At 40.5% G+C, this 12,129-nt stretch overlaps 1 protein-coding gene across 4 annotated transcripts in view; it reads left to right on the forward strand.

The window, feature by feature from the left end:
- The first annotated feature begins 7,979 nt into the window (after positions 1 to 7,979).
- RGS6 (regulator of G-protein signaling 6) overlaps positions 7,980 to 12,129 on the forward strand; it is a 123,932-nt gene continuing 119,782 nt past the window's right edge. For 2 of the 4 annotated variants that reach the window (XM_017812051.1, XM_017812067.1), the window contains exon 1: positions 7,983 to 8,062. In XM_017812051.1, the coding sequence (XP_017667540.1) occupies positions 8,024 to 8,062 (39 nt within the window). In that variant the 5' untranslated portion in view covers positions 7,983 to 8,023. Of the gene's footprint in view, positions 8,063 to 12,129 lie in introns of all 4 variants that reach the window. The other 2 variants (XM_017812074.1, XM_017812061.1) reach the window with 2 other exon arrangements.

Genomic DNA, 12,129 nt, shown 5'->3' on the forward strand with positions numbered 1-12,129 from the left:
CCCGGGGGGCCGGGAATTGAACCCGGGTCGCAGCGGTGAGAGTCCTGCACCCTAACCACTAGACCACCAGAGGCCCCGCAAGAGGATATTCACAATGTTAAAGCATGAAGCTGTTATGTATTGGGCAATACAAAAGGTAGATGGGTAGAACTTGGTAGCTATTGAGCGAAGCAATCCTAGTAAGGCACACAGTGAGCTGGGCAGTCATCAGCAGGTGAGGACAGGATGGGCTTTGTAGCCCCTGGGAAGGGCTTGTCCTCTGTGTTTCTCAGTTCCGGTCTTTTAGCTTCGTGGTTTTCCTGACAAACCTAATGTCTTTTCATCTTGATGTTTTTCCTCAGCACTTGGATGTTGCATGTCTCCATCTCCACGGCATTGCCTCTGTCTGCAGTTGCACCATTTTTACTGCATATGTTCCTGTCCTGTAGAGATTCTCTCACAACCTGAAAGTTCACCCGTAAGGCCCTGCCTGATCCATTGGAGAAGGCAGCATAGGTGTAAAGGATGAAGTTACCAGGCAGAAGGAGAAGGCAAGGCAATGGTGGCCCATGGAGCTGCTTTCTGCCACAAAGTTCCCACGTGAGAGTGAGCTAATTACTTGAAACATAGTAATTAGTGTGTTCTCCTTGTTTTCCGGAATCTATTAATTTCTGAGAGGCTGACTTTACAGCCTCAAAGCCTGAATGGAACTTTTAACATTTTCTTCCACCCCCTGTACAGGGCGTGCTTACAAAGCAAGGCACTCAGGCCTATCACACACACACACAAAAATTTAAATCAAAAAGAAAAAGATCCAGCCTAGCCAGCAGGGGATGGAGGAGGGGAAGGTGTTGAGGGCAGGTGGGCACCATGAATGAAAGTTAGCCAATACTGCCTTGGTTCAAGAAAATATCTCCTTAAAATAGCTTGATTTTAATGGTATTTATTTTATGCTTGTAAATTTAGCAGAGGAGGATATTTTTAGTTGTGCCATAGACAAACAGTCTTTTAATGGGAGGTGAGACAAAACCTGCATGTAAATAGTTTTAATCAATAGAGTGTGAACGAACTCAGGTTAAGTTTATGTTAAAAATAGAGAAGGTGCAGACTAGAACATTTCTTACCAAGTTTCTGTTAATATTTCACAGAACTTCAGCCTTTTCCAACTATTGCTTTTTATTAAGAAAGAAGGAAGTAGAAGTGATAAAAAGGTTCCGATAGTTCTTTTGTGCAAATTAGTGTCCTACGTATAATTTGCTATAATTTGATTTGGCCATATTTGTAACATCTGTTTGTCTTCCTGCTTTGGAGAAATATAAGAACAACTATTTGTAAAATACAATGAGCAGGACATGCTTTCCTCATCCTCTAGGCAGTCATATTATGCCTTGAAGCATGAGATTTGATTATCCTGTCCCATTGTGTAAGACTGCATAGCTGCAAATTTTATTGAGTAGTGGTAATTGCTTTCTGTATTGTCTGAATGCAGCTTAATATCTCCTGCTGCTGACTTGGAGAACTTCTAAGTCCTGGTGTTGTGACCCTGGAGAGACACAACCATTATGTTTTGAAAATGTATAGCAGCTCTTGGATCATCACAAAGGACAACACTACAACACTTTGGCTGTATGACAACCACTGCTCTCTCTTTCGACAGGCTACTGAGTGCAGATCATATCTGGTGTCTGCACTTCCATTATTGACTACTGAAGAGTCTTTTCCCTTTCCCTCTTCCCTCTTATTTCTTGTAGGATTTCTTTTTTCCTCCAAAAAGAGGAGTAAGAAGCATTTTTGTAGCTCTCATCTACAAAGGTGTTTCCTGCATAGTCTTCAGTTTTACCATGGAGTGCTCTTTGAATCAATCCTTTGTGTATTATGTTTACAGTTTAAACAGGATCACCTACTAAGTGCAAGAGGCTATTGTTAAGCAACACTATTACATGGAATTACTATATCTCCAGATGTAGCAACCTACTACAGTGAATTCACAAGCTTCAAGAAACTGATTGTTTTGTAGAATATGCAAGTTATATGCAAATAAAATGTACTTGACCCCAAAAGCTTTTTCTTTTAAATTGAGCTGTAACACTGCATGTATTTAAAAGGAAAATAAGACAGAAGGATGAAAGGAAGTTGTGGAGAAGCACAGTGATAATTTACTTTAAGAACTTTATCTCTTGATTCTAAGTTTTGAACATTCATTTCCCCAAGCAGTCCCTTTTTCTGAAGTGGAAGAGGAAGAAGGATGTGATGAGTCTTTTTTACCCTTTGTCAAGTTTGAAAAAATTAAGTTCATCCTAACAGTACTCCTTTTCAGGTCAAATAATCTGTCTTGTTGTTCTGATGCTATATAACTATATACACTATATATTATGATGTACCACTATATAACTAGTGGTACATCACAAATCTATACCTAGATGGGAGATCAAAATACACTCCATGAGCTACGCACTCTCAGTTATCCTAGGGTGGCATTTGTACCTCCTCATGTCTATGACAAACTTGGTTGGAGGCTCTGTCTGCTGTCTAGAAAGTGAGTGAATGCTTCTTGCTTCAGAGTTAATAGCTGTTAACAAAATGTTGTGTCAGAATCAAGCGTTTGCCTACTTGCAACTGGTAGGTCTTTTAGGGTTTTTTTAACTGATTCTAATGGGACTGTATAGTTAGCACTTTCCTCTCCTTATTAGTTACTCGATAGAGAAGACTTTTCTATTGGAGTTTGGGGTGAATGTAAAAGTTAGTGAAAGGCTGGCACAAGCTTTCTGTCTTATGGTGAGTTTTCATTTGCAATATTTGTTCCTTACTTGACAGCGCTTCATCGCTGTGCATCCATATCCTAAAAAAAGCACTGGTTAATAAATGGCAGAGAATAACGCTTCAGTCTAAGCTTTGCTTTCTAGTGTCACACATGCTGTGGGGATTGACATTGCTGATTTGCTCTTTTCACCCCCTGCTGGTGTCTAGCCCTGTTCCCTTTCCTCCATCTCTCTCAAGTTAGGAAGAGTAAACTTTGTGGAAGTATTACATGTCCAGATCTGATGAACAAGTATGGATTCCTGGGAGGCTCTACCACCTTCTGTTCTGCATGTCCTGATTTCAAAGAATACCTTCCCCTGGTGTTGGGATTGACACCTCTGCCTGCTGAACTGAGTCTGTAACATACATGAGATGTGTCAGCCTGGCTGGACATGCTCCCTCTCTGTTTAAATCAGGTGTCTTATGTGCACAGGACAGCACAGCCCTCTCAGCTGTGCCCCAGCTTTGGAAATCCTACTGCTGGATGTGATGGCAAATTGTTTTCTAAGCTCCAGTAGGTTCATGTGGGCATGGAAATACTTTTCCTTGAAGAGAGACAGAGTGGATGATGTCCTTCCTACATGTAAACAGACGATAAGAAGATCCCCAAGTGCAACTTTAGTGCAGTTTCCTTTTCCACTCAAAACATGTTTTTTCTGTAGGGAATGGTGGGCAATAAAGAAATAGTAGTGCCCTGTTAATTTGATTTTTTTTTTTTTAGAAGTATTTGGGGATTCCTGGTCTGATACTATGAATGATAAATTATCAGGATCATCCAGCAAGTTGTCAGTGTATTAACTATTTCCAGTGCAGATCTGAGTTGAAAAAAGAGAAGAATACTGGGAACACCAAACTTATATTACGTTATAGAATTAGGCTATACCTGAAGGTTGAAACTAATCTTAGAGGTTCCTAGGGAGTGTAGTGTGTGATCTGTCTTATTCTAATGTGTGTTACAATTGTCATGTTGTAGATAAGGCTTGTTACAATCTTAGTGTAAAGCTGTCAGAGAAAGAGCAACCAAATTAGGTCGAACTGACTAATGGCTATGCTGTAATCACCACTGAAGTAAAGCTGGGTTGCAGTGTCAGGAGTAACACACCACAAATTGCTGTAATGCCCAAGTTCTTTTCTAAGCCCATATAGCACTGCAAAATGCTAGCTAAAGCATTAGCTCGGATTTCATTACTAGTATCTAAATATTTATTCTTAGGTGAATTGTACTGGGAAGACACTGAATTCATGCTTCCAAATGTGTATCGTCCTGGAATGTGCCTAGCAGGCAGGAACATACACTGAGAGAAGAGTTAACAGATGCCGTGGGTGCTGGAGAAATACATTTATTGTGAAGTCCTTCTTTACTGTAATTACAGCTAGGAAGGCAATCTCCAGCAAGGCATTAAATTGGGTCAACAGCTAAAAAGGCTGGAGAAGAGACATTGATGACAGCAAGCGGTATATATACAGGAAATGAACAGCAGTGTGGTGCTGGGTGTGACAGGCTTTTAAATGTTGTAAGGGTGCTATTAACATGTAAGTAATAATACATTAGAGAAAATACAGTTATCATGAGATGATGAATAATTCTCAGATGCCTTAGCAGGCATTAGGCTAAGCAGACTGCTTCTAATCCTATGGGATTGATTACTCTGTAGTAGCTCTATCCCCTGGAATCATCTTGTATAGTAGCTGTTATAAAATATCTTAGTTATTCTTACTTAAAGAAGCTTTGAGATGAGTGTTGTCATCGTTAAAAGACTGCCGGTATAAGCTTTTCAGACACTTGCTTGTCCTCCCATCACCCCCTGCTAAGGTCTTGCAGAGCCAGGCTGAATCTTGGTCTGTGGTTAAAAATTAAACAAAAATCCTGTGTCAGGTATTCACATTCATGTGTGGGGCAGATCAAGGCTGTCATTTCAGATTCATAGTGCACAGTAACTGCAGGACTGGAGTTACTAAAATAGATTGAGTTTTTTGATTGGAGTTAAATTGACAAGTAATCTATTTTAAAGGCGAGTAAGAGTCACCTGCCTTGGGGCTACCTTTCAGAGAAAGAAGATAAGATTTTTGTCAGAGGTGGAAGTTTGGAGGAGCCAAGGCAGATAGAGTTGGACCTGATAAGTCACTGGGACTGAGTACTGTTTGCCTGAAGAGTCTGATCTCCAATCAAAAAATTTAAGTGCTATACACTTACAGGCAGCTTGCCTCCAAAGTGACATGTGGGAATAAAGGATGTCTCAGTGGCTCTGTTAATGAGTTTGAGTGATTATCTGGACTGATGGTTCTGTATCTGTGCCCACGACATACCTCTAGCACCTACTGACCTTTATCCTATTGAGAGCCTAGCCTCCCAGCTCCCTGGCTGTCTGCAACCTTACCTGAAGCCCTGATGGTGGGCTCCCAGGGCAACCCTTTCCTTCTTTGCCATTGCCAGTGCCTGCCTCACCCTCACCATACCCTTTTCATTTGGTTACTTCCCAGTGAGGTCTTTTCTTCTGTTTGCTGCTAATATGTGTTTGGGACTCATTCATAAATGTGAATTTTCCAGATCAGTAGAAAAGGTGCTGTTAGTGATCTTGGAGAATAATACAGATCAGGGGGGGAGTGTGCTGTGAAGAACAGCTTGGGCCTCTGGTGCCCTGTTCCCTGCACTTCCCCCTATGGTTTATTTTTATTTAGGTGCAACAGTTAAAGGACCATAGTAATGCATAATATTGCATTATCTGAAACTGCAGATTTTGCAAATGCTACATTCATCCTAAGTCTCTTGGAGAGGGGAGAGTTGCTTACACTCTTTGAATAAGCCCAGTCACACAGGTACTGTTCCACGTACAGTTGCATTTGAATGTTTGATGAATGTTATGCATACACATGTGACTAAGAACTCCAAGTCAGACACAGTGTAGGCAGCTTATATGCAAGGTTTGCTTCACAGCCCTGGTAATGCATCTTAATCCTGTTTTTTAGCAATTTCTCATGCAATTTCAGCCTTGGACCTGCTCGCCTTCATGGTCATTACCAGGCACATAAACAGATGCATACGTGTACATGGCTCTGACAGTGTGCCTCCCTTGTGACACATTTTTATTCCACCACAGGCTTCCAAACTGATCTCTCAACCTAACTTGGTTCTGATCTGCAGCACAGTTTATCACTGGTCATAAATCACTCTGGCAGTGTTCAGGTCCACGGTACTGTGGCAGAGGACACAACGTTGATTAACATGGAGAGGAAAAGGGGATATAACTTGATTTTATTAGTCCAAATTAGCTTAAATGTACACATATCTCTGAAAGTTGTTACAGATTTTAATCAGGAATGTATCTGTGGTAAGAGGTACCCAGGAAAAATGCAATGCTGAAATTTGTGTTGATAACAAAATGAAGAAACATAGCCTTCCTTAAACCGTGTACTCAAATGTTTGTTCTGTTATTTATGATCAGTGACTGTAGCACTGAAAATAGAGAAGGGTAATATATTGATCATTTACAGGGAGAACAGTGTCAAGGAAAGAGAAGGTGCTGTTAAACAGTCCAGAGTAAATTTGGTGTGATTTCTGTCTTGTGCTCTGAAACTTTGAGAAATCACTGTTATTTACTCATTGTTCAGTTGCTGTAATCAAAGTACTGGAGATGCAGCTGGCTTTCACCTGCATGGTGAAAAGAAGCATGGGGTGGCTTTAGGCATTCTAAGTCTCACTGAGAAATAGTGAGTGAAATTCCAGCAGAGAACAAGACCTTGATTTTGGTTTGCTTTTCTCTGGTGTGCTGAATATTGCCAGCAGTAATAGGTCCAGCAAATATGCTTTCTCAGGTCACTGATGCCACAGAAGGTTAAGTGGTTTTTAAATTGTCAGTACTTTCATGGGAATGTGTATTGCATTTAAAAGGTACTTCTTTAACTCTACAATTTTCTGCTAAGTTTTTAAGTAGTTAAAATATCATCATGGCTGGGCTTCGCGAATGAAGATTTGGGAAGGGCTTTACCCATGTTTGTTACAAGCGCGCTGGTGGCTAAAAAGGCCAATACGAGACAGGCACGTCCGGTTGCAAAAGGCACAGCAGAAAGTTAAAATATATGCTATTGTCAAATGGACCAGAGTTTGATAGTAACCTTTGTTTTAATGTACTTTTCAATAGTTTGAGGTCTCTTTTAAAATAAGTACGCAATTTTCAGATGCCGCTTTGAATGAGGAAATGCCTGTTATTGAGGTGTTGCATAAAACAAGAGTGTTCAGGGTAATGTAATGCATATATAACTACTTCCTTTGCTCTCACAGTTAGAACAAACACTTCAAGTGAAAAAAGCAAACCAAAAGAAAAAACTGGTTTGAGTGGGAAGAAGCTGACAGGTATGGAGTAGTGACAATGAAAATAAATACAAGGGGAGACTAAAGTGTAACAAACAAAATACAACACTTGTTTCATCATCTGGGCTGTCAGGGAAGAGATGTGACCAGTAGTCTTGCTGTAATCAGATAATAAGTCACTTCTCAGAATGCTGTCATAGACTCTGCAACGCTGCCAAATCTTTGCCAAAGGTGGAACATACATGCACCACAAAATATGCAGCTAAAGAAAATGAGCAAAGCCTCTGAAATGGGGGCTCAAAGTCAAACACTTGATTTTTGCTAATGCAGGCTTTTGTTGATAAACTGGACATACTGCTCAATTTAAGACTTGTACTCAAAAGAAAATTGCTGAGTTTGAGTAGCTCAAAGGAAGTTCAGGTGGCTGGAGCTCTAAAGGAGACTGAGACACTAAGAGCAGAGAGGTATTTGTTTTTTCCAATCACTATGCAGAAGAGATGTGCCCTGTGCGAGACAAGAAGATTCTAGACATATGTCATGGTTTGGGTTTTTTGTGAGTCTGCTTTCACCTGGTGGGCATTCTCCTGAGGGAGAAGAGAGGTAAAGAGTCCCACAGTGCAGTCACATTTGCATTACTTTGATCTAGCCAGCCTTCTGGGCTTTAAGGTTACTAAATTTGGGGGTTATGCCACTTGGGAACAAAAGTTAACTGACTACTGTGACTCACTTCTTAAAGGCTGGTGTTTCCAAAGTCACCTGCACAGTGGGGGACATACTAACAGCCATACCTGCCATAGGCTGACTGTAAGCAGTTAACAGCTGGGAAAGAGGAGAGCTAAGGGTTTAGCTGGTAAACTGTTATCCTGCTCTAAAATACTTATCAGTACATTGCTAGAGGTCGGATGTAGAGGAGGAGTAGAAGATAAACAAAAAAAAATGTTGTGTCTGCAAGTGTCCACTGCAGGCTATGGCAAGGTGAGGGTGCAAGAGGTGAACTTGAAGGGAACCTTGATAGAGTGGCTTCAGGTATTATTATTCTGTGTATTACCCTCTGTACAAGAGACTGAAGAGAGTGTGGGGTCTAAACCTTAGCTGCTCCCTTTCACAGCCCAGTGTAATACATTAAAGCTATTCTGAAATGGTGTTTTCACTAAGATATCAGAGTATGAACTGCAGTCTAAGTATAATGTGCTTCTGCAGACTTTTTTTTTGGGGGGGGGGCATTTGCAAATCCTGTCACACAGACAGCTGCGGGCACTAGTATCTTAAATGGCTGCAGCAATCCCACACTATCTCTGAGTATTCGTCTCTGCTCAGGGACGATCATGAGCTTGGAAATACTGAGCAACTGCTCAGCATGGTGGGATGGAGACAGGGCAAGGCAATACAACAGCTTTTCTTTGACACACAGTGTTATATTTAGGGCAACCTGCCTCTTTCAGCTGAGACATTACTTACAAGAGAAATGCCATTTCTTCATTTCTTGGAAGAGCCTGTCAAAGTAGCTGTGGAGAGCAAAGTCCTCCAGAGAGCAGAGCTGCACGGGGGGCTTGGCCAAGCACCCTGCAAGAAGCTGCTGTAGTGGTAGTATTGGCCTTTGGAGAGCTCCAAGTTTCCTCACTGTTTCTGTCTCCAGATTGCTCTTGTGAAAGGTTGATTGTGTGTGCAGCTGCACCTCATGCTCTCTTAAGTAACAACATGTGCAGAAGGTATTTGGTTTTATTAGCTAAGATAGTTGCAACTAATTAAAGATTGTATAAAGCCTTCAAGTTAGGTGCAAATTGAATTTTCCTTTTAAAGACTCTAATGAAGGTGTGTTTCTAATTAAAGATACTTGGCTTGGCTATGTAAGAGTCATTTTATTTGCTCTGCCTGTGCAGGAAGCTGCCTCCATTTCCACTAGCTGTCCCACATGCATGGATGGGTGAGTCAAACTTGATTCATTCACATTAATATATGCAGCAGGTTTGGACAGCACTGAGGAGGCAGTCTGTCCCCAGGTACCCAGTATGCCTGTGGCAGGAACTGGTGTCCACCTTGTCCTTATCCAGAAACAAGTGCTTTTCTTTTTGTTAAGAGGCTGGAAATGCTCACTGGTAAAAAGCCACTAGTCTTGTGGAGCTTCTGGGGTTGTGGTGGCCTCCCTAAGGCTGGCTGGGGTGAGGAAAGAGCAGGGATGGTGACAGACCAGGGCTTGCTCCAGCTTTCACTTGTTTGAGTGATATTTGGATGTTCAATTTTAATTGTGTTAGGGAAGCACCTTTAAAATCCAAGAGAGGATGAGCAAGTAATGCTCCTCTTCATCTTTGATTGCTGTCTGTGACTTGGAGCAAACACCAGATTAAATTCTCTGACCTGAGTCAGGAGAATTCTCTATCTTCTTGGGGTTTGCTTTTCTCTAACTCCTCACCCATCTGTGAAGGTCACTGAGTATTCCTCCCCTGGCTGGCAATAGATTTGTGAGGCAACTCTCCTCTCCCAAAATACAGTTTTATGCTCATTTTGTACTCAGTTAATTAGAGCAAAAATCAAAGGTTCACATCACTTACAATTCACTTACATGTGAACAAAGGTTCACGTCACGAATAAGTTTTGGACTCCCAAAGCTAATAGTAATATCAGTTGGTTTTGTATTTATAGCTTGCTTATGCTTTAGTGATAACAGACCCAATTCATGAATGTGATTTAGTGTAATATAAGCAGTAGAAATTTGTAAGAAACAGCATCCTCTAACTTGCATAGTCATAAGTTATTTTAAAAATTGTGCAGACAGATAAAGCTGAAAGGACAGAACATAGACTCTTCCTAAATTTCTATGCTTTAAAAGAGAACATCCAAGGTGCATGTTTTTACAATTACTTGAGATCTTTACTGAAAAAAATAAAAACTTGTAGAAGGGCTGCTACTGGTTTAAGATGCCAGATTGTGACCTGAGACAGTGCATGAAAATGGAGCATAAGACTGATCCCTCAACAGCGTACTTTAAGAGACAGCATCTCAAGTCCAGCTGCTGCTTGCACAGCCCCATTTGACCTGCTTTGGAGGGCAAAGCAGGCCATGGGAGAGTTCTGTTAGAGGAGCTGTGGCTCTATCCCCACTTGACCTCAGACGCTGAGACTGGTTGGCTGAATAAACTGTGGGAGAGGGAGGGATTTCTCCGCAGGAGGAAATGCTGATAAAGAATCAGTGGATAAAGAACAGCAACAAGGCTAAAAATACAGATATAGGAGACTAAGTGCTTTAAAATATATTTGCCCAGATTTCCGTGAAGCAAGGTCTCTTCCAGTGTCCCATCTCTGCCTACATCTGTAGCTGCTACCCAACTGTCTTACTGGGACCTTAAAGAAGGGGAAAGAAGGATATTTTATGCTAGTTTAGTTTTCAGTTCCTAGGACACTCAGTCTAAAAAGATAGGCCTTTTTGGTATTTCCACTTAGAACATACCTATACATCAGCAAACCCCTGTTCCTGCATACATCACTGACTTGTTTGTTTTGAGCTCAGCAACTAGGGCATGCCAATAGTTGCCTTTAGCATCATCTAGATGAAACAAATGCACCAGGTTACATGCAGCATTTTTGAATGAGTGAAACATCATTAGTTTTAAATAACACAAGAGAGCTGGGGAAGGCTGTAGTAAAGAAAATCCAAAAGCAATTCAGAATAATACTACTTGTGAATAATTCATTTCTGTATTTCCTTGTGCTGAGAATATAGCAATTGTTGTTGGCTCAAAGACTTCCATCAGCCAAAGCATAGCTCTTGGCAGTGGCAAGATCTAGTGGCAAGTCTAGTTCAGTGGTTCAGCATGAATGTATTCCTGCCTCCTACTCATCACAGAGCCTTTAAATGTTCTGTTCAGCTAGGTAATACTCAACATCTACTTAATAATTTGTTAATATGTTACCAATAAATTGATGCAGAAGTGACCTGAAATTTTTTATATACATAAGATTGACATATGTGGGAACAGAGCTAGCAGGAGTGAACAAACTATGCACACAACTGCAGTGGTATGCATTAGTACATTTTAATAGACTTGCTTATAAACATTAATTAAATGCAAACTTTAATAAACTCATCAATGAAAATGGTCAGAAAATAAATATTCACAGCTGTGAATGTAAAAATATATGGAAAACCTGAGATTGCCATCATTAAGAGGAGTTTTTTAATAATAAAGGAATAACACATTGAAATATGTTATGGTATTTTATGGAGATAAACTTCATGACCAACTATCTATTGAAACTCCCATGAACATGAAAACCCACTCAGAAAGAGAAACACTGAAAAATACTATATGCTAAGTGAGCAGTTTAAATTCTAATAAGGGGGAGGATCTGTTAGAGATGTCACAAATTTAGTGTTACTTGTTCTTAAAACTGCCATATGAAGCAATGGCATGGCAAGTGGTGTACACCTGTATTTATGCTATGTGAATGGGTATTTCAGTAGATACTGAGTAAAATGACAAACAATGATTTGTACAGTGTTTGAAGTTTCTAGTAAAATGTACTTAATGAGAAGCCATCATTAATTAACTTGGAGGTACGCAGTGGTGCTTACCTATTAAAATGATAGTCCCTTTTTCTTTTTTGATTAAGATATGAACCATGTATTGTTCATATTGAAAACAACATAACTTTTGCTGTTGTCTGAACTTGTGGAAAAGCTTCCTGTGAATTTCTTAACAGGTAGCAAAGTATGTTTTAAATAACCAACTCTGGGCTGTTTGTCTTTCTGTTCAAGAATTTGCTGTCCTCTATCCTCCAAACTGATATGTTTAGAAGTAGATGCCTTCCAACGCTGTGCACTACAGCCAGGTAGAGTTTTTCCTGTGTCCTGATTCATAACTGATTGTGTTAGAACCTTGGCAATGGTAGTAAACTCTAGTGCAGGGGCAAGAACAAAATAGCCCTGAATTGGGATGGAGACATGTAACTGATGCTGGTTTTGGGCTGGGTGCACTGTAGACTGCTGAGAGAGGAAAAGCAGGCTGTTAGGTAATTTGGTGAGTAATGGAAACACAGCTTCTCTCA

The sequence above is a fragment of the Lepidothrix coronata genome, unplaced genomic scaffold, assembly GCF_001604755.1.
Source record: "Lepidothrix coronata isolate B3197 unplaced genomic scaffold, Lepidothrix_coronata-1.0 Scaffold1, whole genome shotgun sequence".
Classification (NCBI taxonomy): Eukaryota; Metazoa; Chordata; class Aves; order Passeriformes; family Pipridae; genus Lepidothrix; species Lepidothrix coronata.